The sequence below is a fragment of the Oncorhynchus tshawytscha genome, linkage group LG10, assembly GCF_018296145.1.
Source record: "Oncorhynchus tshawytscha isolate Ot180627B linkage group LG10, Otsh_v2.0, whole genome shotgun sequence".
In the NCBI taxonomy this organism is placed as follows: Eukaryota; Metazoa; Chordata; class Actinopteri; order Salmoniformes; family Salmonidae; genus Oncorhynchus; species Oncorhynchus tshawytscha.
The window spans coordinates 60275019-60302204 of record NC_056438.1 but is presented as its reverse complement, the minus strand read 5'-3'; the positions used below and the strand labels follow the sequence as shown (position 1 = coordinate 60302204).

The window sequence follows — 27186 nt, the reverse complement described above, 5'->3', positions numbered from 1 at the left end:
GAGCAGGGCTGAGGAAGTTGGATGAGGAGCAGGGCTGAGGAAGTTGGATGAGGAGCAGGGCCGAGGAGGTTGGACGAGGAGCAGGGCTGAGGAGGTTGGACGAGGAGCAGGGCTGAGGAATGAGGAGTGTGGATGGGGAGGTTGGCTAGGGAGTATAGATGAGGAGGGTCTCTAGGCTCCTTTGGGCTCCTGATGGGAGGTCTCTTTCAGAATGGGTGGAAATGGTCAAGAGTAGAGCTTTCTTAAAGTAATATACTGAACATGGTGGTATGAGAGTGGAAATAAAAAATGGCGATATTGAAATGTAGTACACTGCGCCATATCATATATGCTGAACATAGGCATGCTTTTCATTGACATCTTCAACATGGATATGAACAACATGACCAACAATATGTAGACACCTGTTTGTCAAACATCTCATTCCAAAATCATGGACATTAATATGGAGTTGGTCCCCCCTTTTCTGCTTTAGTATAACAAACTTCACTCTTCTGGGAAGGCCTTCCACTAGATGTTGGAATAATGCTGTGGGGGCTTGTTTCCATTCAACCGCAAGGGCATTAGTGAGGTTGAGCATTGATGTTGGGTGATTAGGCATGGCTCACAGTCGCTGTTCCAATTCAACCCAAAGGTGTTCGATGGGATTGAGGTCAGGGCTCTGTGCAGGCTAGTCAAGTTCTTCCACACTAATCTCGACAAACCATTTCTGTATGGACCTCGCTTTGTGCATGGGGCATTGTCATGCTGAAACAGGAACGAGCTTTCCCCAAACTGTTGCCACAAAGTTGGAAGCACAGAATAGCCTAGAATGCCATTGTATGCTGTAGCGTTAAGATTTCCCTTCACTTGAACTAAGGGGCCTAGCCCGAACCATGAAAAACAGCCCCAGACCATAATTCCTCCTCCACCAAAGTTTACAGTTGGCAATATGCATTGGGGCAGATAGCATTCTCCTGGCATCCGTCAAACCCAGATTTGTCCGGCGGACTTCCAGATGGTGAAGCTTGATTCATCACTCCAGAGAACGTGTTTCCACTGCTCCAGAGTCCAATGGCGGCGAGCTTTAGACCACTCCAGCCGACGCTTGGCATTTGCGCATGGTGATCTGAGGCTTGTGTGCGGCTGCTCGGCCATGGAAACCCATTTCATGAAGCTACTGACGAACAGTTCTTGTGCTGACGTTGCTTCCAGAGGCAGTTTGGAACTTGTTTGGGATTATTACAACAGAGAGCAGAGGATTTTTACATGCTACGGGCTTCTGCACTCGGCGGTCCCTTTCTGTGAGCTTGTGTGGCCTATCAGAGGGTCGAGGTTGAGCCATGGTTGCTCCTAGACATTTCCACTTCACAATAACAGCACTTACAGTTGACAAACTGACTTATGACGGTGCCACGTTGAAAGCCACTGACCTCTTTAATAAGGCCATTCTACTGCCACTGTTTGTCTATGGAGATGGCATGGATGTGTGCTCGATTTTAGCACACAGCAACGGGTGTGGCTGAAATAGCCAAATCCACTAATTTGAAGGGGCGTACTTTTGTATATTTAGTGTATCTTCATCTCAATAGGCACAAGCCATGAGCTTTAAACAAAATAACTTAGCACAACAAATATTCAGACAAACCCCCTAAGCAATTAGTCCACTGCCTCCTTTCTCTTTGTCCACATCACCATTGTGTTCCTTTTAAAAGTCACTCTTCCCACCTCCACTTTCTCCATACTTTTTCCTCTGAGACTCCAATGCAAGTCCAAGGTTTCTGAGTTGAACCCACAGTTGGTTTAAGTGTAATAAAATGTATGTCATGTCTGTGGCTCTGAGGCTCTCTGGCTCTCCCCCCCTGGCTTCGCTCACCCCCCTCACCCCATCACCCCCCTCACCCCTGGCCCTGAAAAAGCCCTGAGTCTGTTCTGACAGGAAGGCCTCTGTGGCTTCCTCTGCAGTGATCTTTAGCCCCTCCGGGTCCTGTCAACTATTTCAGGACGTCTGTGTGATTTGAGAGCGGACTCAATCGTTTACAGCTCCACGTATGCTTCAGAGAATCGACTGAGGAGGAGGAAAAATAGACAGAAAGATGGTATGGGGATGGAGAGATGGAAGACTTGGACAGATAGACTAGTAGGCCTCTGGGAAATCCTACTCTGATGCCGGACTGGATGGAAAAAAACAGGCCGGATCTGGTTTAATCATGTTTATTAATATATGGAGTCTCTTCATATGGAACAATGCTATGGTGCAACGGTGCTATTCTTGGGGTTATGACATCTAGTAGGCACCCTTTTATTTATTGGATTAGTGAGTCATCTTCTTGCGTGTCCTTTTCTGTCCTTTCATTTCGATGGGTTCAGATAATGGAAACTATGGCAACAGAAGTCAGGTGCAGTCAGTGTCTAGAGGAGACCAGAGGCACACAAGCTGAGCCGTGTCCCAGATGATGCACATTTGAATTTTAACATATATTGACTCAATTCCTGGTATCTGTTTGTTTATCATATATTCAATCTTTATGTAGATGAGTGAGAATACAAATTATGTGTGAAGTGCTTTCCTTCAATGGCTTGTCGCACTTGTGTATGTGTGTCTGTGATTTTATGGGTAAATGTGTGTGGGTGCATGAGTATGTGTGTGTGTGTGTGTGTGTGTGCGTGCATGTGTTATTGCCACTCCGAGAGACTGTGTGTGCATGCACACTATATTAGACAAGGGGTGGCAAAGGGGGGTGCCCCAGCTCAGAGCTCTCGAGCTCTCCAGGGGCCAGCTTGGGGAGGGAGGCCTGGCAGGTGGGGGGTGGAGGGGTAGGGGGGGCGTAGCGAGAGTAACTGCAATTCCAAGTGCCACATCTGCTTGACACCAGTCAACAGGCACAGTGATGACACAGTGGATGCCAGTCGGGGACTGACTGTCCTCATCCACGTCTCTGGATTTTGGGGTGTTGTGTTGATTCTGGTGAACTGCAGTGGTGGATGGGGTGTGTCGAACGCAACACAGGCTTATAAAACTGTATGATATTGTTGGGGTTTTGGGACAAAATTTGACAGGATTCCACTTTCACCCAAAAACACAGACATAGTGGATATCAATTTTGCTTCTCTATATCTCTCTCTCATGTGTATGTGGCCTTGTAGACTATTAGTTCATATTTGAACTAACCGACTGAGTCCACTGTCTGTTCTGTATTTGAGTGTCCGCCAACCAACCCAGCCATACTGTAGTCGTTCAGCCCCAGAGGCTCCAAGGTCTGTTGGGGAGACGGGACGTTTCAAACAGCATAACTCCCTCTCTCTTTACACCCTCTCTGCTCCCATTACTTCATTATATGCAGGTGTTTTCCTAACTCAAGTTCCTCTCTCAGTTTCTTGTTCTTTATCTAATAAAAATGTAGTGTAAATGTGTGTAAATGCATAAGGCAAGATAGAAGGGGGAGAGGGAAAAGGAAAGGAGGAGGAAACAGGAGGCTGGTGAGAGAAGCTATATGTGTACAGGCTCATTGTAATGGCTGAAATGGAATCAATGGAACGGAGTCAAACACCTTGTTTCCATTTGTTTGAAGTGTTTGGTACCATTCAAATGATTCCATTAGAGCTATTACAACGAGCCTGTCCTCCTATAGCTCCTTCCACCAGCCTCCTCTGAGTAGGAAGTAGCTGAATATGCTGTCTGAAGCAAATTATGGGCCCCATGTAGATTCATCAGTCTTCCCGGCTGGATTAAGGAAGGGCCTTTCTAATGAAGTTCGCCCTGTCAAAATGAAGGGACTAATTCTGATTTAGCTGCGGTAATGAACTTCTCTTCTCCTAGTGAGATCAGCACCATGGGGCGAGAACGGGGGAGAGAGGGAGCAAGGGAGAGAGAGAGAGAGAGAGAAAAACAGGACAGGAGAGCAATGTGGAGAGGAGGGACAAGGAGAGACTAGAGAATAAACTAGACTACACTCTTAGAAAAAAAGGTTTCCAAAAGGGTGCTGTCCCCATAAGAGAACCCTTTTGGGTTCCAAGTTGAACCTTTTCTGGAGAGGGTTCTACATTGAACCCAAAAGGGTTCTACCGACAATCAAAAAGGGTTCTTGAAAGGGTTCTCCTATGAGGACAGCCAAAGAACCCTTTAAGGTTCGAGATAGCACCTTTTTTTCTCAGAGTGTATAGACAGGTAGGTATGTCGCTCAAAGGAAATAATTAAAAACATTATGCAAAATGCCTGTCTCATATTTGCTGAGATGTATTAAATTTCCAGCGTGGCTGTGTTATATAAAATTATGCTAATGTCTAGCTGACCCGCTGCGAACGGTGGCTTGCTGGTCCTGAGCATGCGTGGCTGGCCGCTACAAGGAGCGCGCTCAGTGGGACTCGGCTTTTCTATTAAGGAAAACCTCTAGATACCTGATGATGAATTCTCTCTCACCAAATGTTCCCCTCTCTTTTTTGTGTTGAAAATATGAGCGCTTTTATAAATTACTTTGGAGAGCCCGGCGTGGTGCTCGATGCTCCGTGGTCTGCGCTGAGCGGAGGGGTGTGGGGTGGGGGGGTTGTATTGAAGGGGGGAGGTGGTGGTGGGGTCCCTCTGCACCAGGCTAAGGGAGTCAATTAAAGAGAGCGCTGATAATTATAAGCTAGCAGAACGCAGGGGCTGGCTAATTGTACAGTGCTCCATGCCGCGAGACCAGCCAAGGGACCTTTCTCCATCTCTCCCCGCTCTCCAGCCATCTATCCTCCCTCCTGCTTCTTTGTGTGGCTGGGCTGCGGACGGACACCATAGAGCCATGCGATCCTCAGCCTGCACAACGCAGCTGCCACCATGTGAATAGCAAAGAAAGGCCCTTGCAATTGTGTCATAATTAACTTTTTACATTTAGGCCACTTACTCTTTTCATGGGCAGAAAGACAGATTCTTGTTAGAGTTGTCCCTGCTCTACCTCCCTTACTTGTGCTTCTTTGCCTGTTAGCTTTTTTGTCTGATTCACTTCTGTCTTTTTCTCTCTTTCTTTCGGCAGCGGGTTGCATTGAGTGCCAGTCAGAGCCTCCTTGTGCTGTGAAATAGCAGGGCTATAGTCATTTGACCTTTATTTTCTCCCAACAAGTAAAGGCCCCATTAGTTTAGAATGGGGCATGGATGAAGTAAATGAGAGCAGTTGACTGCAGAATTGTGTTTGAATGGCTGCAGGGGGTCTAATGCTCCAATACCATCCATCTCAGCAGCTAACCTGCACTGTTTGGCCCCCATGGACCTCCATACCTGGCCTCAAGCTGCAGTGCCTACACATAATTCGTTAACAAGTCTTCTGCTTTGCTCTCCCCTTTGCTATGGTGGGGGTTTTGTGTGTGCATTTTGGTGAACTGCAGCCCCAAAGACCTACCAACTATTAATTTGAGTTATAACCAGTGTGTCTTCTTGCTTTAACTGTAGCTATTAAGCAAAAAAATAGCAGACAGTCAGAGGATCATATACTACCTAAGTAGTGTGTAAACACCAGCTCTTCTCTGGTTTCACTGTTTGAGTGTAGCACACACTTCCCTACAGCAGCATCCTTAACTTCAGCTGAGTACTGATTAGCTAGAGAGAAAAATGCCACATGCCGAATGTTTTGATGTTCTTATTACTTACCTGATATTAGCCATCTTGATGGCAGACAGTGACTATTAGCTCATACTGTATGTATTTTACCATGTTGATTGTTAAGTTTGTCTTTTAGTGACTATTTAGCAACACTTTTTATGCATTGTATAGGTCTACTGTCTACTATGCATAACCCATAAAGAGGCTATGATATAGAACAGACACCTTATAGCTCACAGATAACCCAGATATTACAGTGTGCTGTCCTCTTCAAGGTGTTCTAGTTGGCTACGCCTTTTATACTGTCTTCAGGCCTTACACTTGTTTATCTCAATACCAGTTTGGCAGTTAGAAGGTGCCTGTGACCTAGCCAACCTGGCCGCTAGGGGATGGTGTGAGACGGATAATGCCGGCGGTGTAGAGAGAGAAAGAGAGCGAGGAAGTGGCTAGCATAAGACTAGCTGTGCTCTGATTAGCACTTACACCCTGCACTGTGCACCACTGTGCGTCCAGGTTCAAGTTCAGCCATGCATCAGGCCTGACAATCTCCCAGAGACTTCGGCTGCGTCCCAAATCACACCCTATTCCCATTTGGGACGTAGAACTATATCCCGCCCACCCCCAGATGCCAGCGGCAACTCGCTTGTAAGGTCGTCGCCACCACTGTCACCCGACAACCTCACCTCTTAGTTCAGTTCACTCTGGAGGTTTGAAGTAAAAGTCACACAGACATGGCACAAGCATGGGACCCTGACATTGGGTTTTTTCTTTCTGTCTGTCTGTGGCACATTGGTTTCCACTTCCTGTTCTCTCCTTGTGATTGTCCCGATTCCCTTATACTCTCACTTCAATTCATGTCTTCTCTCTGTTTGACATGAGTACACTTCTCTGCTACAAATCTCTCCTCTATTCTTATTGTTTATAGCTGCTATTAAGGTAGTTTTATCAGTTTTAATGAGGTTATTAGCTAGCATTTGACCATACTAGGGCATCATTATCATCATACCTGTATAGTAATGAGGGTGATGTTCAGGACGTTTAAATAGGGTTTTATTCTATAATGTTGTTCATAATGCCATGTCCTCTTTAAACTGAGAAGGCAGGATATAAATATTAGGCATATTCCCCTCCAGATGCCAGTTCTCCAATCAGCCTAGGTTCACAGGGAGCCAATCAGCCGTGGTCCAGGGGGAGCCTGGTCCCCGTGCGCTAGCTACAGTAGCTCCCATCTACCAGCTACATCCATATCCCGCCCCCTTTCTCTTCTCAACACACTAATGGGCCTTCTAGTATCTCTAAAATGAACCGAGTTCCACATGAGAAGTGGTTCTATATCTCCAGAGAACACACATACACACTCACTCCACCACACGGAGATGTATTTGTATTCACCCATAATTCCCTGGGCCTTAATCACTCAGATTTTCCCCCATTATCTGTTAATGGATAGTTCCCATGGAGATGTAGAGCCAAGTAAACCCACCTACTGTTTACAGCCCCAGAGCTGTCTACTGAACTCTGCCACCATACACACAACACCACAGCTTTAAAAAACCAAATGATATCCTTATCGCCTTCTCACAATTTCAAAAAGTATTGCAGTCACAAGTAGCATTTCAGAGAGTGTGTAAGTTGAAAGATGTTTGAATGCAGGATATGTAACTGAGTCTTTCAGAAACAGCTGTGGACTACTCTGGGTTTTAATGCCAGGCAATTTCCTCAGATGTTTCTTGGTGTGTTTTCTGTGACCTATAGTACACCATATTGCAGTCTGAAGCCTATCATCTTTAGACCTGATTGAGCACAAATAATACCTTGTTGAGAGACTGCAGTCTGAGTGTGACCTCAACCTTGACTTGACCCCGATTGTAGTTTGTTTAGTCTACCGTGTTTCCAATTCCTTTTCTATGACTACTGTTTTCTATGACTACTGTTGTCTTTGGTTGACATCTTGTGTTTTGTCTCCACAACTTTGTTAGAGGTTGTTGCCTGATTTTGAGAAGTGAGCAGACTTGGTTCCTTTAAGAGGGAGCTTGTGAGTAAGATTCACAGTGCGACAGAGAGAAGTGTAAATCTAACTATCAGATTACTATGAAGGGATCCTGAATTCCCCTTTCAACTGGACCTGCTCTGAAGCAGAATTGTTTATATAGGGTAGTATGTAAGGGGTAGGGGATGAGGAGGGGACTTGGCTAGGATACATATTTTAATTAAGCCCTGTAGTGCAACATACTTCATTTTGGTCAAATTTGTGAGAATACCCAATAACTGAGAGTATTTGAGAAATATCAGTAGCGTCTTTCAGCAACTGTATTCACTAGTGCGCACTATATCCACACTAAATCCTCACACATACTGTACTGCACACACACACAGATTCACACTCTTACTCAAACCTACTCTACACACATACTCTACAATATAATGAGTTTACAAAACATTAGGAACACCTGCTGTTTCCATGACATAGACTGACCAGTGAAAGATATGATCCCTTCTTGATATCACTTGTTATATCAACTTCAGTCAGTGAATGGGAGGAGACAGGAAAAATAAGGAATTTTAAGCCTTGAGACAATTGAGACATGGATTGTGTATGTGTGTCTTTCAGAGGATGAATGTGCAAGACAAAAGATTTAAGTGCCTTTGAACGGGGTATGGTAGTAGATGCCAGGTTCACCGGTTTGTGTGAAGAACTGCAACGCTTCTGGGGTTTTAATGCTCAACAGTTTCCTGTGTATATCAAGAATGGTCCACCACCCAAAGGACATCCAGCCAACTTGACACAACAATGGGAAGCATTGGAGTCAACAGCATCCCTGTGGAACGCTTTTGACACCTTGTAGAGCCCATGCCCCGATTAATTGAGACTCTTCTGAGGGCAATTCAATATTAGGAAGATGTTATTAATGTTTTGTACTCTCAGTGTATACAAAGCTGTACTTGAACATCCAGACGAAACCGAAAGGAAAACAAACCCCAGTGTCCCAAACAACCTTCAACAGAACATTAACTTCAGCCTGGTCGCTGAAGAGTAAACACAAGAAGAAATAATAAAGGCTGTCCTTTTTTAAAATAGTTTTCCTACTCCGTCTCCCTCTCTCCTTACACATGGGAAAGATATTAGATGTTTGTGTTTTTCAGGAGCTGTGAAATACATAAACCATGAACCTTGGATGTGCCACCATGCCCTGTGGATATGCAGATGGACTTACTTTGCTGGTGTCAGGGACGCTTAGAGGGAGCAGGAACAGAAAAGCTCTCATCTAAAAGATTTCGCTTATGAGTGCAGGGGGACAGGGTGGTGGCAGTGGAGGCAGAACACTCACGAGAGTGAAGGGAGAAGGGAGGATGAGGGGGGTGAGAGAGAAATATATATATAGAGAGAGAGAGCTTCCAGTCCCCAGTGGCTCTGTAACTATATCCAGAGTCTGCTCCAGTCGGTGCAGAGCGGGCCAGGGTGGGGGCTCCTGAATGCTCTGTCCTGATTGGACAGCCCTGGGGGAGGCTGGGGGAACGACAGGAAGTGACCTCACCCCGATGAGGGAGCTATAGGGGCGCGCTGGCTGACTTCCTCCCTTGACTCTCACTAAGGAACAGGCTGCCAGTGTGATCCAACCCCTGCTCCCCTGCCGCATACAAACCCGTCCCCCTATACACAGTTACATTACAGGGGCGAGCAGTGCCGAACAGACTCGTGCACTCACACACTGAGTCATCCCACTTGCACTGTATTGTCTTACACACACTCTTCATGCACACACATGCAGTATCAAACAATCACGTATCTTAGATTCACAGACATATGCAAACCTCTCTCCCTCTCACACACAAATACACACACGCATGCACCCAAGGTCAGACGGTTGGGCAGGTGCAGAGTTATCTGCATAATGAAGCAGGTCAGGTCTCTGAAGGAACAGGAGTGTGCTCCAGGGTCAAACAAGGGCTGCACATATGGGCAAAGGCATGGAGTGCTCTGAACACACACACACACACACACACACACACACACACACACACACACACACAGACAGCCAGGTTGAATGGGGATCAAAGAACTCTGTCGCTCTCTTACACACATGCACAAATTATGCACACACATATGCACGCACACACGTGCACACACACCATGTCTCATCTTTCAAAGGGGAATGCACAATTACAGACAACACAATCAACTCCTCTGGTTTCTGTGATAAAATTGTTTTTTAAATCTTTCCATCCATACCTAAGCCACTAAGCCAGACACACACACTAAGACAATAGCTTGTCATGTGAGCTCATTCAGACACGACCAGCTTTAAATGTTTGTTTTGAGGTCGTAGTAGAGGATTCTCCTTGACAGGGTTATAAGGAGAAGAGGGCTGGCCATATGGTGAAATAGAGCATAAACATGCTCTGTATATAGTAAATGAATAGACTCACTATGCTCTGTAACACGTTTCCCATTGCCCTCCTAGAACAGCCCAGGTCGCTGGGTTGTATTGTCACTTTATATCGTATTACATGATATACAATGGATAGTCTCCATTATACTGTAGGCCGCTAGTCACCAAAACAAGTACAGATACCTCTAATTGTTTTATTACTATACTGTACAGTTACTGTACTATACTGTAGTACATATTATTAAGTCCCTACACTTCCCTTGTAAAGAATTAAACCAATAACATTTAACTTGGTATTAAAATGCTTTATTAACATTATTTTGCAAAGCTTGTTGTAATCGGCTGCAGGTTTCAGAAATTACCCGTTTTTTATAACGTTGCCAAATGTTGTTAGTGGAGCGATCCAGCCCATGTTGTTTAATGTGTGCTTTGAGCAGCGGAACAACAATTGACCATAAAAGTACAAATGGGAAAGTCACTGGCAGTGTGTGGGCGGGGGTTTTAAAACACTGGCATCTAGGTGGATCTGGGACGAATCTGTCCCGTTCATCTCAGGCCATTGTTGTTAAGGTGAGTTGCTTTGCCAGATCTGTGAGTTGCGTTGCCAGATTTGCCCAAGGCCCATCCGGTAACCCCCCACTCTGATCCTCCAGGGCTTTAGATGGCCACAGCTGGTTAGGTGGATTGTGTGTTTCCGCGTCTGGTACCCTGGGCCCATGTTGTGGGCATTGGGCTGTAGAGACTGAAGGATGGGCCCTGGCCCTGGATAGGCACCCAGGGACCCTCCTTCCATCCCCCTTCACCCCCCTCTCGCTGGCCCCATGCCTGGACCCATGCTTCACGGGACAAGGGGATTTTGACAGAGTACAGGCCAAACTGCATGGATAGCAGAGTGCACTGGGTTTTTATTGGCGTGTAGTTCAGAAGATGGGCAGTTCGGTTCTGCGGAATGCTGAGTCAGCGGATCGTTGTGCAGCAAATGAGCAGTAGGGAAGGTTCAGTGTCTGAACCAATGCCATTTATTTCAGCTATCAAGGTCTGAAATATCGGTCCAAGGTAATCTAATGTCAGGGAGAGACGTGTCATACATTCTAATGTGACAGGGGAATGGATGCAGACTCACAGTTGTTTTGGCCATTGCCTTGAGCAATATCTCATTTCATGTATTAATTATAACTCATGTATTAGTAATAACATGAAAACATGGGTATTCATCTTGGTTGAAAACCATGAGATTGAATTCAACAGTGGTGTTAAAGAGAGCGGATAAAATGCCATGGTGATAATAAAGGGAAGTGTGGAAACGTTGAGATGTTGAAACATATATAATATTCTCACTTGCTCATATTGTTTATTATTAAATGTTGATTATAAAATTAATATGTTCCCACGCTTGGCTATTCTTACATTTTCCACTTTAATCTGTAAATTAGCCTAGATGTTTTTTATGCATTTACATCTTTCCCTTTATCAAGCTACAGTAGCACTGCACCCTACAGCCCATTTGCCCACACCAAGTCGCCCACAGAAATTAATTTGCGTGTTAGCCAATCAAAAAGAGCGATGCTTGCCATGTTCAAAGTGCAAGACCTCGCCTGTGCAATTAGGCCCCACACTGGCCATCCAATTTATGCCTGATGGGTCTAGATCACACATTATATTACTGTTGTATGAGCCACGAAAGTTATAGGCAGGAGCCTTTGACACAAATGTGTTGGAGCTCAATTAAATGGGGAAGGAGGAGAAAATAAACAATATATACTACCATTCAAAAGTTTGGGGTCACTGTTTTTGAAAGAAAAGCACATTTTTTGTCCATTAAAATAACATCAAATTGATCAGAAATACAGTGTAGACATTGTTAATGTTGTAAATTACTATTGTAGCTGGAAATGGCAGATTTTTTATGGAATATCTCCATAGGTGTACAGAGACCCATTATCATCAACCATCACTCCTGTGTTCCAATAGCACGTTGTGTTAGCTAATCCAAGTTTATCATTTTAAAAAAGCTAATTGAACATTAGAAAACCCTTTTGTAATTATGTTAGCACAGCTGAAAACTGTTGTTCTGATTAAAGAAGAAATTAAACTGGCCTTCTTTAGACTAGTTGAGGTTCGATTACAGGCTCAGAATGGCCAGAAACAAAGACCTTTCTTCTGAAACTCGTCAATCTATTGTTCTGATAAATGAAGGCTATTCCATAACTTGGATTAGCTAACACAATGTGCCATTGGAACACAGGAGTGATGGTTGCTGATATTGGCCCTCTTTACGCCTGTGTAGATATTCCATAAAAGAATCAGCCGTTGTCGCGGTCATCGTATGGAGGAGACCAAGGCGCAGCGTGATAAGAATACATTCTTCTTTTAATTAAACGAACACTTAACAAACTAACAAAATAACAAAACGAACGTGAAGCTACAATAACAAGTGCTGACAGTCAACTACACATAGACAATAACCCACAAAATACCCACAAAATACCCAAGGAATATGGCACCTAAATGATAAACAGCTGCCTCTAATTGGGAACCAGTCTAGGCAACCATAGACATAAACACCTAGAATATAACAACCCTGTCGTGACGTTGTATTAGTTAATGTGACGACTGTTGTTCATCGAATTATTAAAAGTTTCTAATTGCGTGATTATCTGAATCAAGCAAATATTAACTCATTAACCTGGGGCACCATGGGAAAACTAGTTTTTATTGAGTTTCTATTTCCCAAATTAACTCAAAGAATATCAGAATATCGATTTTACAACAGCCACTAATTAACCAGTTACGTCTACCAATCTCATATAGCCCGTGAATCTGCGCGGACCCGGGTCTCACCAATGAGTTCGTACCACACCAATCTTAGTTGAATATTTATTTACTAAAAAGCTAAAATGATGATAAAAGATACACATAGACAAAACACATTATAGGCTATTGATTAGAACTTAGTATAACGGGCCAACACACTATGGCGCGTGTTACCCAAAATGGTGATTTCAAAGAGAGAGAGGAATAAGAAAGTCCACGGACGCTCTGGGCTGCCGAGGCGCACTATAGGCCTGGTGCGTGGTGCCGGCACTGGTGGTACCAGGCTGGGGACACGCACCTCAGGGCGAGTGCGAGGAGCAGGAACAGGGCATACTGGACTACCGAGGCGCACTATAGGCCTGGTGCATGGTGCCGGCACTGGTGGTACCGGGCTGGGGACACGCACCTCAGGGCGAGTGCGAGGAGCAGGAACAGGGCGTAATGGACCCTGGAGGCACATTGTAGGCCTGGTGCGTGGTGCCGGAACTGGTGGTACCGGCCTGGGGACACGCACCTCAGGGCGAGTGCGAGGAGCAGGAACAGGGCATACTGGACTACCGAGGCGCACTATAGGCCTGGTGCGTGGTGCCGGCACTGGTGGTACCGGGCTGGGGACACGCACCTCAGGGCGAGTGCGAGGAGCAGGAACAGGGCGTAATGGACCCTGGAGGCACATTGTAGGCCTGGTGCGTGGTGCCGGAACTGGTGGTACCGGCCTGGGGACACGCACCTCAGGGCGAGTGTGGGGTGGAGGCACAGGATACACTGGACCGTGGAGACGCATTGGAGATCCAGAACATAGAGCTGGCTCAAAACGTCCTGGCTGGATGCCCATTCTAGCCCTGCAAATGCGAGATGCTGGAATAGAGTGCACCGGGCTAGAATAGCTTACTGGAGACACCGTGCGCTCTACCGCAGAACACGGCACCTGACCAGTAACACGCTCCCCACAGTAAGCATGAGAAGTTGGCTCAGGTCTCCTACCTGACTCAGCCAATCTCCTCGTGAGCCTCCCCCAAAACATCTTGGGGCTGCCTCTCGGGCTTCCGTGCCAGCCGTGTACGTTCATATCGTCACCGTTCCTCTATTCTCTGGGATTTCTCCTCGTAGTATCGCCGTTCCGCTTTCGCTGCCTCTAACTCCTCCTTAGGACGGTGATATTCCCCCGGCTGTGTCCAGGGTCCTGCTCCATCTAATATCTCCTCCCAGGTCCATCTCCCCATTAAGCGCTGTTCCTCCTTTTCACGCTGCTTGGTCCTTGTTTGGTGGGTTATTCTGTCACGTTCGCCGTAATGGAGGAGACCAAGGCGCAGCGTGATAACAATACATTCTTCTTTTAAATAAACGAAGAACACTTAACAAACTAACAAAATAACAAAACGACCGTGAAGCTACAATAACAAGTGCTGACAGGCAACTACACATAGACAATAATCCACAAAATACCCAAGGAATATGGCTACCTAAATATGGTCCCCAATCAGAGACAACGATAAACAGCTTGGCCTCTGATTGGGAACCAATCGAGGCAACCATAAACATATAAACACCCAAACTATAACAACCCCTAGACATACAAAACCCCTAGAATACAAAAACTACACAAACCACCCTCGTCACACCCTGACCTAACCAAAATAATAAAGAAAACAAAGATAACTAAGGTCAGGGCGTGCAGCTGTTTCCAGCTACAATAGTCATTTACAACATTAACAATGTCTACACTGTATTTCTGATCAATTTGATGTTATTTTAATGGACAATAAATGTGTTTTTCTTTCAAAAACAAGGACATTTCTAAGTGACCCCAAACTTTTGAATGATAGTGTATATTCTGGATCCCTCTCTGCTATTTCTACTCAGATTATTCACCCGTCTAACTATGCTGTTTTGTGTGTTGTGTGGTCTCTTTCTCCTTAGAAGAGGGCCTGAACCATGAGTGTAAGCTCTGCAGTCAGTCGTTCGACTCGCCAGCCAAACTCCAATGCCACCTGATCGAGCACAGCTTCGAGGGCATGGGCGGCACCTTCAAGTGTCCTGTCTGCTTCACAGGTGAGTGCCTGCGTGCATGTGTGTGCTTGCACGTGTGTCCTCAGAGAGCCCCACCCACACAATTGCATTACAATGCAAAGCAATTTTCAGAAACCTCATTGTTTGTCTAAAATGGCAAATGGTTTTCTAAATGAGTATGAAAAGGTCAGAAAGGCAGGTCAGCCAAAGCTGAAAGCAGTTTGTTGCGTGCATCTTAATATTTACTCAAATTGCCTCTAAATCAAGACCTGTCATGAGCAGAGGAATAGAGGGTAGAGGAGGGGAGAGAAAGAATGGGGGAGAGGGCGAGAGAAAGGAAAATAAGAAATAATAAGGAGGAAAAGAGTGTGCTAGAGTGGAATAAAGAGGAAGGGGGGGTGAAGGGAGTGAAGGAGGGAGAGTGAAGTGCTAATTGTGGATGTCGGTGGTGCTGATAGCTGTAATGATCTCATCTGTCTGTGTGCGTGGAGGTGGAAGGACCATACAGGACTCCTCCGGAGAGGATAACGCCCTCCTTCAGTGTCAACAGGGTTAACTATCTCTATAATGAAATCTGCAAAGTCGTTAACTTCTCCTCATTCTTTCTTTTCCCCCTCTCTCAGCTCTTTAGCCATACTCGTTATTTTTCACTTTTTTCCAATCCTCAGCTGTTTACTCACTTCACTCGTTTTTATCTCAGTGTTTTTTCATCAGTTAATATTTAGAATTGATCAGGTCTCATCATTTTACTTGTCTCATATTTTCACTCCTCCGCTCTTCTCCTCTTCATAAGCTCTTCTCTTGTCCCATTGTCCAGCAGATGCTCACTCATTTGGCTTGTTTCTCTCGCTTTTTCTCAGTATTCACCCCTCCTCTCATACCCATCTCCTCTCATTGCTGTTCGGCCTTATCTCTCTTTTAGCAGCAGCTTATTGATATTTCCCCTCCTCCCCTTCTCCCCCCCTCCTCCCCCTGCCAGGGTCAGGCCGTTTAATATACAGAGCATGCTTTCTTCATCTGAGCCTTCATTTTCTACAGGCTGCTTTGACAGACAGGTCCCCCTTCTCCCTCTGCATCCATATCGATCACGGCGGCATGCGCAGGAGTGAGAGGGATGCAGAGAGGGAGAGAGAGAGAGAGACAGAGAGGAGAGAGAGGATGAGAATGTGAGCGAGAGAGAGAGAGCGAGCCCTCAGGACAGTGGTGGTAGAGCAGACACACAGAGGCGGGGGACGAGGGGATGGATGGAAGTGGTGGACCATGGGGAGTATGGATGGAGAGACTGAAAGGCCTGCTACTGTTGAGAAAGGAGGGAGGGGACAGGCTGAGACTCAGATCACACTAGCCTCCTCAGGCATTTTCTGGATAGGGAGAAATGGGTTGGGGGCAGTTGTCTGTGACACCCTGTCTGTCCTTGAAAACATTTATACCCATTAAGATGGACTCAGTGATACAAGTCTGTATCCAAATTATCCAGTTTACCCGGAGAGGCATGTCTGTCGGAGGGGCAAAATGACTTGCAGTTATTCTTTGAGTTATTCACCACCTGGATTCGGTCTGATGTAGTAACATTTGAATTTTTTATTTTTTTTTACATCGGATAAAAGTAGAGACTCAGAGCTACAAAATGGTATATCATACATGTTTCATACACAATTGTTGAGGAACAATGGGAAAGTAATTCTGCTTGGAAAGTTGATACACTTGTAAACTCAGTTTTGAGAAAAGGGCCTTTGAATGTTGTGGTACCTACTGGAGAGCTCTCCTTTGTCTACACCCATTCAGCATGGTTCACACCCTCTTAAACCAGCCCCATACATCTCTTTAAGGATTCACATGAAGTCATGTGCTAAACAGTGAGTAGAGTAGTAAAGTTAAGACTAATACTGGTAGTAGCCTACAATAAGGGAAATTCCAGGTAAACAGAAAGTGTCCAGATATTGCTAAATGTTAAATGACACTTATTTATTTATTTATTTATTATTTTCACCTTTATTTAACCAGGTAGGCAAGTTGAGAACAAGTTCTCATTTATAATTGCGACCTGGCTAAGATAAAGCAAAGCAGTTCGACACATACAACAACAGAGAGTTACAAATGGAGTAAGACAAGCAAACAGTCAATAATACAATAGAAAAATAGGTCTATATACAATGTGAGCAAATGAGGGAGGTAAAGGCAAAAAAAGGCCATGGTGGCGAAGTAAATACAATATAGCAAGTAAAACACTGGAATGGTAGATTTGCAGTGGAAGAATGTGCAAAGTAGAAATATAAATAATAGGGTGCAAAGGAGCAAAATAAATAAATAAATACAGTAGGGGAAGAGGTAGTTGTTTGGGCAAAATTATAGATGGGCTATGTACAGGTGCAGTAATCTGTGAGCTGCTCTGACAGCTGGTGCTTAAAGCTAGTGAGGGAGATAAGTGTTTCCAGTTTCAGAGATTTGTGTAGTTCGTTCCAGTCATTGGCAGCAGAGAACTGGAAGGAGAGGCGGCCCAAGGAGGAATTGGTTTTGGGGGTGACCAGAGAGATACACCTGCTGGAGTGCGTGCTACAGGTGGGTGCTGCTATGGTGACCAGCGAGCTGAGATAAGGGGGGACTTTACCTAGCAGGGTCTTGTAGATGACCTGGAGCCAGTGGGTTTGGCGACGAGTATGAAGTGAGGGCCAGCCAACGAGAGCGTACAGGTCGCAGGGGTGGGTAGTATATGGGGCTTTGGTGACAAGACAGATGGGACTGTGATAGACTGCATCCAATTTATTGAGTAGGGTATTGGAGGCTATTTTGTAGATGACATCGCCGCAGTCGAGGATCGGTAGGATGGTCAGTTTTACGAGGGTATGTTTGGCAACATGAGTGAAGGATGCTTTGTTGCGAAATAGGAAGCCAATTCTAGATTTAACTTTGGATTGGAGATGTTTGATGTGAGTCTGGAAGGAGAGTTTACAGTCTAACCAGACACCTAAGTATTTGTAGTTGTCCACATATTCTAAGTCAAAACCGTACAGAGTAGTGATGCTGGACGGGCGGGCAGGTGCAGGCAGTGATCGGTTGAAAAGCATGCATTTAGTTTTACTTGTATTTAAGAGCAGTTGGAGGCCAGGGAGGAGAGTTGTATGGCATTGAAGCTCGTCTGGAGGGTTGTTAACACAGTGTCCAAAGAAAGGCCAGAAGTATACAGAATGGTGTTGTCTGCGTAGAGGTGGATCAGAGACCAGCAGCAAGAGCGACATCATTGATATATACAGAGAAGAGAGTTGGCCCAAGAGTTGAACCCTGTGGCACCCGCATAGAGACTGCCAAAGGCCCGGACAACAGGCCCTCTGATTTGACACACTGAACTCTATCAGAGATGTAGTTGGTGAACCAGGCGAGGCAATCATTTGAGAAACCAAGGCTATTAAGTCTGCCGATAAGGATGTGGTGATTGACAGAGTCGAAAGACTTGGCCACTGCAGTTATCACAATTCAGGTCCACACATGTTTCCCCAACTCCGTAGTTGGTGAAGAAATGGAGCATGTAGTTGATGACTGCGCTGCTGCCTTTTGCTTGCTTGGACCAGCTCTCTTTTTGATGGGAGGCATTGGACCATTCTCGTTGTATGACTGGTGGAGGAGAGTCAGGCGTGTTCTACTGATGCTTAAATACAAATTCCAGATACAAATATTTTAGCATTTATATACAATAGATGCGAAATGGCATTCTGAGAAAACATCACTAACATTACACACAATTCAATCATACACGATACTAGCAATACAAACCGATTGTCATAGCTAAAGTTAACCAAATAAATTAGGTTCAACATTAACGTTAGCTAGCAAGCTAGCCATCTAACCACAGCTAACTTTAGCTAGCTAGCAGCAAGTTTTAATTTGGGGTCTTTTGTTTAGACATGTCACGTTAACGTTAGCTAGCTAAAAAATAAACTATAATCCCAATCCATAGAGTAACGTTACTAGCAATACAAACCGATTGTCACAGCTAAAGTTATTCAAATAAATTAGGTTCAAAGTTAATGTTAGCTAGCAAGCCAGCAATCGAACTCCAGGGGGCTTGCGAATCATACATGTAAATTAATGTTATCTAGCAAGCCAGCCATCTAACCTCAGCTAATGTTAGCTAGCTAACAGCAAGCTTTAACTTAGGGTCTTTTGTTTAGACATGTCATGTTAATGTTAGCTAGCTAAAAAATAAACTATAATCCCAATCCATAGAGTAACGTTACTAACAATACAAACCGATTGTCATAACAGGTCAATGAATACGGCTGCACAATAATGTCTCTTATCGATGGCGGTTATGATGTCGTTTAGGACTTTGAGCGTGGCTGAGGTACACCCATGACCAGCTTTGAAACCAGATTGCATAGCGGAGAAGGGACGGTGGGATTCAAAATGGTCGGTAATCTGTTTGTTATCTTGACTTTCAAAGCCCTTAGAAAGACATGGTAGGATAGATATAGGTCTGTAGCAGTTTGGGTATAGAGTGTCACCTCCTTTGAAGAGGGGGATGACCGCGGTAGCTTTCCAATCTTTGGGGATCTCAGACGATACGAAAGAGCGGTTGAACAGGCTAGTAATAGGGGTTGCAACAATTTCGGCAGATAGTTTTAGAAAGAGAGGGTCCAGATTGTCTAGCCCGGCTGATTTGTAGGGGTCCAGATTTTGCAGCTCTTTCAGAACATCAGCTGACTGGATTTGGGAGAAGGAGAAATGGGGAAGGCTTGGGCGAGTTGTTGTGGGGGGTGCATTGCTGTTGACCGGGGTAGGGGTAGCCAGGTGGAAAGCACGGCCAGCCGTAGAAAAATGCTTATTGAATTTCTCAATTATAGTGGATTTATCCGTGGTGACAGAGTTTCCTATCCTCAGTGCAGTGGGCAGCTGGGAGGAGGTGTTCTTATTCTCCATGGACTTTACAGTGTCCCAGAACTTTTTTGAGTTTGTGTTGCAGACACAAACCCAGACACACTTGTCTAAATTGATGGGTCATGTGAAAGAAATGCTATAACCCTCAGGCACATCCAGTGGTGGAAAAAGTACTAAATGGTCATACTTAAGTATAAATAATTAAAAATTCCTTATATTAAATCAGATAGCTGTGTCCAGTCCAGGTGGTGCTCATACAGGCATACGATCTATGGGAGAAATAATGTCAGTGTTGCGCAGCAGCTGAAACATGGTCCCGTCAGTCAGAACGCTTCTTGGCGACAACAACACCAGGCTCCAGAGCATCGAGGCTGTAAAACAGGGAATAACAACAACAAAAAATCTGAAAACATTACAACCCTGCACAATGTCAATTCACCTGCTAAGTTTAGATCAGAAGGATAACCTCATAAAATGTCATGACAATTATTTTCACCTGAAGTGCTGGTACTGCCAGCCATAGCTTTCCACCAGCACTGTACCATCCTCTAGTCCAACCAGCTGTGGGATGTTGAACCCTGTCACAGTGCTGTCCTTAACAACACCAGCAATCTCAGGCAAAGTGTTCACTCTGGTCTTTCTGAAGCGCTGTTTGATGAGACCGAATAACCAGTCGTGGCAAACTTGGTGTGACCTGGGATCAGGAAGTGAAGGTACCAGAGCACAAACTTGTTCTTGTTTTGGCCACTGCAGTTATCACAATTCAGGTCCACACATGTTTCCCCAACTCCGTAGTTGGTGAAGAAATGGAGCATGTAGTTGATGACTGCGCTGCTGCCTTTTGCTTGCTTGGACCAGCTCTCTTTTTGATGGGAGGCATTAGACCATTCTCCTTGTATGACTGGTGGAGGAGAGTCAGGCGTGTTCGTTCTACTGATGCTTAAATACAAATTCCAGGTACAAATATTTTAGCATTATTATACAATAGATGCGAAATGGCATTCTGAGAAAACATCACTAACATTACACACAATTCAATCATACACGATACTAGCAATACAAACCGATTGTCATAGCTAAAGTTAACCAAATAAATTAGGTTCAACATTAACGTTAGCTAGCAAGCTAGCCATCTAACCACAGCTAACTTTAGCTAGCTAACAGCAAGTTTTAATTTTGGGTCTTTTGATTAGACATGTCACGTTAACGTTAGCTAGCTAAAAAATAAACTATAATCCCAATCCATAGAGTAACGTTACTAGCAATACAAACCGATTGTCATAGCTAAAGTTAAACAAAAAAGTTAGGTTTCTTGTTAACGTTAGCTAGTAAGCAGCCTTCGAACTCCAGCTGGCTAGCTAACAGCAAGCCTTAACTTGCAACAAAAACAACTTTCTGACAAAATTAGAAACGTATAATATCTGAAACTGTAGCTATACATGGATGAAAGCTTCACGGCAGACTGTAACCCCTTTCCTTAAATAACATGTCCTGTGTCATTTCTGTTTAGTTTGCACAGCTTGTTTAGCCCGTTGTGTTCCACTGATTTCATAACTAGGTCAACTTCTTCTGTGACAATAATACTGTTGATCACTGTTTCTTCCCTATTACTGGCATCAGAAGACTCTACAATATCTTCTTCAATTGAAATGTTTTGACCTAAATCAGGGATTTCCTCATTGTCTGATTAATTTTCAGAGTCAGAGAGAGTCAGCATGGCACGATCGTCCAGAAAGTAGTTGTCGTGACGTTGTATTAGTTAATCTGACGACTGTTGCTCATCGAATGATTAAAAGTTTACAATTGCGTAATTAACTGAATCAAGCAATTATTAACTCGGCACCATGGGAAAATACGTTTTTATTGAGTTTCTATTTCCCAAATTAACTCAAAGACTATCCGAATATCGATTTTACAACAGACGCTAATTAATCAGTTACCTCTACAATCTCGTTCTGAACGTCGTATAATTGGTGAGACCCGTGTCTCACCAATGAGTTCGTACCACACCAATCTTAGTTGAGTATTTATTTACTAGAAAGCTAAAATGATGATAAAAGATACACATACACAAAAACACATTCTAGGCTATTGATTAGAACTTAGTATAACGGGCCAACACACTATGGCGCGTGTTACCCAAAATGGGGATTTAAAAGAGAGAGAAAAAGAGAAACTACACGAGAGAAATATACATTTGGGTGAATTTGTCAGCTATGCTTATTCTAACCCTAGCCTTGCCCCAAACTGCTGGTCTTATGGGTCAGAATATAAGGATGTAATTACGTGGGGAAGGTCTCTGTGGATTCTCCACGTGGACCAGGCTGCTCAATGACGCACTTCTCCGGCGCACCTCTCTGGTCGTCCTCACTATGTCAGTGTCCTTTTGGCTTAGAAGTCTGTTCCCTCGCCCTTGTTCTGGAAGGGCTCTTCTGAGGACAGACAGCTCTGTAGCTCAGAGCTCACAGCGTAGGAATGAAACAGTGTAGATACCATGATTCGATGGGAGATGGAGGCTAGGGGGTTCGACTTGAATTCACCCACTTAGACGCAGCTACTCATCCGTAGCTTGGGTAGAAAAATATTTCTTTGTCTTCAATCTTGTGTTGCGTTTTGGGTTAGTTGACTTTTTAGACCTCGGCTGCAGCTTGGGTCACGTAGTCTAATCTGTAAATTCTTTACTCACAGGTTTTATACCCTCGTGTCAGAAGTGGGCCTAACCGCCTTTAGGGCCCTTCACATTTCATCTTTACCAAAACATTCTCTTTGATTTGGACATTTTCCATACAACGTACAATGTATAAACATCAAACATATACTAGGTAAACTGTTGACGTTACAATGTTTTCGTAATAACGTCATCTATTAACCTTTAAAAACAAAACAAAAATGACATACATTTTCATATTCCATCTATCGTCATGACCACAATGGCTGACGGAAACCATTGTTCCAAAGTCCCTTTATTTCATGTTTAATGTTCTGAGGCTGGTTCTCCATAGTAACAGGACAAAAGGAATTTGTCTGTGACTTAAGATATACCAGGGGCGTGAGGGGTCATAAAACCCCCACATCTTCAGACCCCTAGATCTCTCCTCCTCTGTTGGGGCTGAGAGATAATCTGCAGGGTTGTGGTCTTCTGTAACCTGACCTGATCAAGACAGTCATGACAGTCCCCCTCTGGTAGGTTCAACTTGGAATGATTCTGCATGTTGCAACCCAACATAGGAATGACAATCGGATGTCCTGGTTTATGGATCATCATAGCAGCCCTCCTTTGGTGGTTCACCCTGGTAGGATTTCCGCAAGCTGCGGACCACCACCAGAATGGACCTGGGAGGTCCGGAAGTGGCTCTGTGTTCCGGCCCATCGTCCGGTTATCCCGGCTAGCAACAACGCACAACACTCAGGCAATACTTCATTACATTTCCTCCCCAAACGAGCGGCATTGGGCTCTACTGCTTCCTAAGTGTCAAAGGAAATTAAATGAAAAATAATCGAATAAAAACATAAAAGTATACAAAATGTGTCTACCATACCTTAATCATCTAATTTGGACTATGTTCTATATATGTCCAAGTTCTTGGCTAAATGTCTCTATTATGGCATTGTCTCTAATGTTGGTCTAGGGGGATCCTACTTGCAGGTGGGTAGTTAAGACACTTGGAAAAACTTGGCCCCTGAAGGCCAAAGCTTACATTGGGCACATTACTGGGCTGACCTAATGAGTTCGGAAGAGGAGGCTGGGACTGGACCCGCTAAGGGGGTTTCAGGATCCATTGCCAACTTTCCAAAAATCGGAATCGCTTCCGTCCCACGGGTGATCCTAGTATAAGACCTCATTAGGTCTTCCATTGCACGTGTGCGCCTGTGTACGTAGTAGGTGCACACGCCAAGGGAAAAAAGACCAAGGATCATGGTAACAGTCAGGATACTGTCCGGCACCGTCCAAGAGGGGGCGACATACCAATCTTTTGGTCTGTAGTCAGTCAGGTCACCTAAAAGTGCCTCATCCCGTACCCTAAGATCAACAGTCATGGGTCCCTCGTACTGGATTTGGTTTTGAATGGCTTGTCGTAACTCAAGGGAACGTTTAGCAAAAGCGTCCCGTATTTCAATCTCGGTGTCTATCCTGTGTCTATCCTGGAAGTTGGTATAGAGCGAGGTCGTCTATGTGAACAATTGCCCCCTCTGGTACCTTACCAAAAACAGTCTGATTGGGGAGGTTCAATTGGGTGATGGAGTCATGGCGTGTTTTAGGAACCACCCACCTTTGAGCGGTGTCGGTTTCTGAAACATACACCAGTAAGTCATCTAAAGGTGTGAGGTGATGTTTAGTTGCGTACAGCGAACGCAAGTTGTGTGAACCTGCCAAAGCAAGTTCGGACACTGGATCCGTCAGGAACGCCATCAAAGTGGCGAGGGACTCATCTTGGTGTTGCATTGCTACCAGATCGCTATTCAGGAATGAATGCGTTAGCAACACATTATGTTCGTGCAAAGACGTTTTCTGTGGTGCTACATGGCTACGCGTTACCGCAGACACCATAGCTTCCTCAGTGTTTTTTTTTTCGTCTCGAGCATCAAACACCCAAGGGGTGCCGTGAATTGATTTCGCCATGCTGTCGGCATGGTCGTTGCCAAGTTTGTCATGACCAGGTGATTTGGAGTGTCCTTTGACTTACTTCCAATACACCTGTATGTCGTGTTTGGTGATGAGGTCATCACAAGCTAGGATGAGCTCTTTGTTTGTCACCTCTTTACCACTTGAAGTAGTCATTTGCTTTTGTTTTCAAAACGGAAAGTGGCATAAGAAGGTGAGTCTCGCGTAGTTTGAGTCGGTGCAGGTCACCAGTTCTGACAATTCGTGTTTCACTGCCGTTTGCAGGGTGATCAACACACCAGCCACTTCTGCAAACTGGCTGGTCTTGTTGCCAAGCTGAAATTGAAGCGGTTTGCATGGAATGTCATTGTGCCATACCAATCTCACCCCAGCTTGCAAGTGGTCTAGATTGCGGTAAGAACAGCCATCTACAAATGCCATCAGCATTTCAAGACACGCGTTCTCTTCGAAGTAGAGATGGTTGAGCGATGTTACGCGGGGTTGGTGCGGAGTCGGTTTCATCGTCACCACAGCGTTGACACACTGCCTTGGCACTGCCCAAAGGCAAGTTTTTCGCTTTTGCGTAATTGATTACTACATCATGGCTCTGTAGCGTCATAAGCCAAGCCGCTATCCTGCTGTTGTGTACAGAACCCTCACAGATTCGTTGGCTTTTCAGAAAAGTCACAGGCTGGTTACATGTTTCTATGATCACCTTTTGTCCGCCGACATAACTGGTGAAGTGTTTGACTGCCCAGACTGTCGACAGCAGCGCTTTTTCGCAGTCTGAGTATTTGTGTTCAACAGGGTTGAGTGTTTTGCTCACGTTTGTCTTGGTTGTATTTTTGGTACAACCCAGAGCTAAGGCAGTGCTCTGAGAGACCGACTTCCAAAAATAATGTCTTGTCTTTGTTGCAGTATACCAGGCAGGGTGCCTCGCAAAGCAGGTTTTTGACGGAAGCCACAGCTTCGTTGTGAGTGACATCCCAAACAAATGGGGTGTCTTTCTGAAGAAGACGAGTCAACGGTTTTGACAAGACGGCATAGTTTTCGATGAATTGACAGGAGTAATTACATACTCCCAAGAAGCTGCACACCTCGTGAAGGTTTGTAGGTGTTTTGATGTTGCGGACTGCTTGGATTCGGTTAGACTGTGGCAGGATGTCCTCGGCATCCAGCAGAAGCCCAATGTAGTTTACCTAGGTCCTGCACCATTGTCCTTTCATGATGGCCAACTTAGCCCCTGCAGTCCCGCGTTGGGTGAGAACGTTGGCCATTTCATTGAGGTGATGTGACCAAGTCTCACTTCTCATGAGAACGTCGTCCACATAGATTATCGTCCCCCTAGAGGCTGCGTCTGGCATTGCCTTGTGCAGGAAGATGATGAACTCTGAGGGGGAGTTTGCATACCTGAATGGGCAACGATTGAACGTGAAGAGCTTGTTCGAGAAAGAGAAGGCCAACTTGTGCTGGTCACGAGGGTTGACTGTCATGGTCCAGAAACCATTAGCCACGCTGACGGTGGAGAAGTACTTGGCATTTGCTACCTTTGGCAACTCTTGGTCTAGCTGTGTCATTGGCCAATGAGACAACGGAACCGGTTTGTTGAGTTCTCTATAGTCAACGGTAAGACGCCATTTACCCTTTGGTTTTAGAATGGGCCACACGGGAGCGCTGTATGTACTGTTACATTCCCTTTATCCGTTTATCCGTTTAGCTAATAAGGAATCGATAATCTCTTGTACCGCTGCGTATACTGCGAGTGGGATTTTGTATTGTCTAACAAACGTAGGAGTTGCTCCGGGTGGCGTAGGAATACACACTACATGGATACCCGTAACCCCGCAATCCAGTGAGTCTGTTGACCAGATTTCACTGTGTATGTTGAACAATTCTCTCAACTGATGGCGTTCATTGTCATTGACAAGAGCATCAGCCTCCGACAGTAGTTGTATTACCTGTGCATGGAAACCAGGATATGGTTCGGTGACATTGTGCAGGTCTTCATCGGGTGGTGATGGCATGTCACTTTTGGGAGAGTCATCGGTTGTTACCTCACAAGAGTGTACTTCGCATGCAGGAGGAGACACGATGTCATCCTCCGTGATGATGGAGTATATTAACTCTTGAGGATAGGGAGACGCTAGCGTCTCAACTGGCCAATTGCCTGGGGAAATGCAGAGCGCCAGATTCAAATAAAATGCAATAAAATTCAAACTTTCATTAAATCACACATGTAAGATACTCAATTAAAGCTACACTCGTTGTGAATCCAGCCAACATGTCAGATTTTAAAAATGCTTTTCGGCGAAAGCATAAGAAGCTATTATCTGATAGCATGTACCCATCTGAACCAGTTGTAAACAAAAGAGCTAGCGTAGCAGGCGCTACACAAAACGCTGAAATAAAATATAAAATATGCATTACCTTTGACGAGCTTCTTTTGTTGGCACTCCAATATGCCCCTTAAACATCACAATTGGTCCTTTTTTTCGATTGATTCCGTCCATGTATACCCAAAATGTCCATTTACAAAGCACATTTGTTCCAGAAAAAAACAGCTTACCAAAACATAACGTCACTGCAAAACATTTCAAAAGTTGCCTATAAACTTTGCCAAAGTATTTCAAACTACTTTTGTAATGCAACTTTAGGTATTTTTAAACGTTAATAATCGATCAAATTGTAGACGGGGCAATCTGTATTCAATACAGCAAGTAAACAAACCATGCTCCTTTTTTCGTCTTGCGCAACTCTCAACAGTGTAACCTTGTTCCAGGATGTGCTTCTTCTTCTTGCACAAATGATTAACCTCAACCAAATGCCAAAGACTGGTGACATCCAGTGGAAGTTGTAGGAACTGTAAAATGGTCCTTATCAAATATCCCTTGGCAAAGACAACAGAGGGAACGGTCAGAGGCAAAAAAGAAAAAAAAATTCTGAAC

General features: G+C 44.7%; 1 protein-coding gene across 6 annotated transcripts in view; it reads left to right on the top strand.

Annotated features, from left to right (window-relative positions):
• Positions 1-27186, top strand: part of LOC112260559 (zinc finger protein 521) — a 183721-nt gene that overhangs the window by 115246 nt on the left and 41289 nt on the right. For all 6 annotated transcript variants that reach the window (XM_024435766.2, XM_024435765.2, XM_024435763.2 and 3 more), the window contains exon 6: positions 14677-14808. In XM_024435766.2, coding sequence (XP_024291534.1) covers positions 14677-14808 — 132 coding nt within the window. The remainder of the gene's footprint in view (positions 1-14676; positions 14809-27186) is intronic.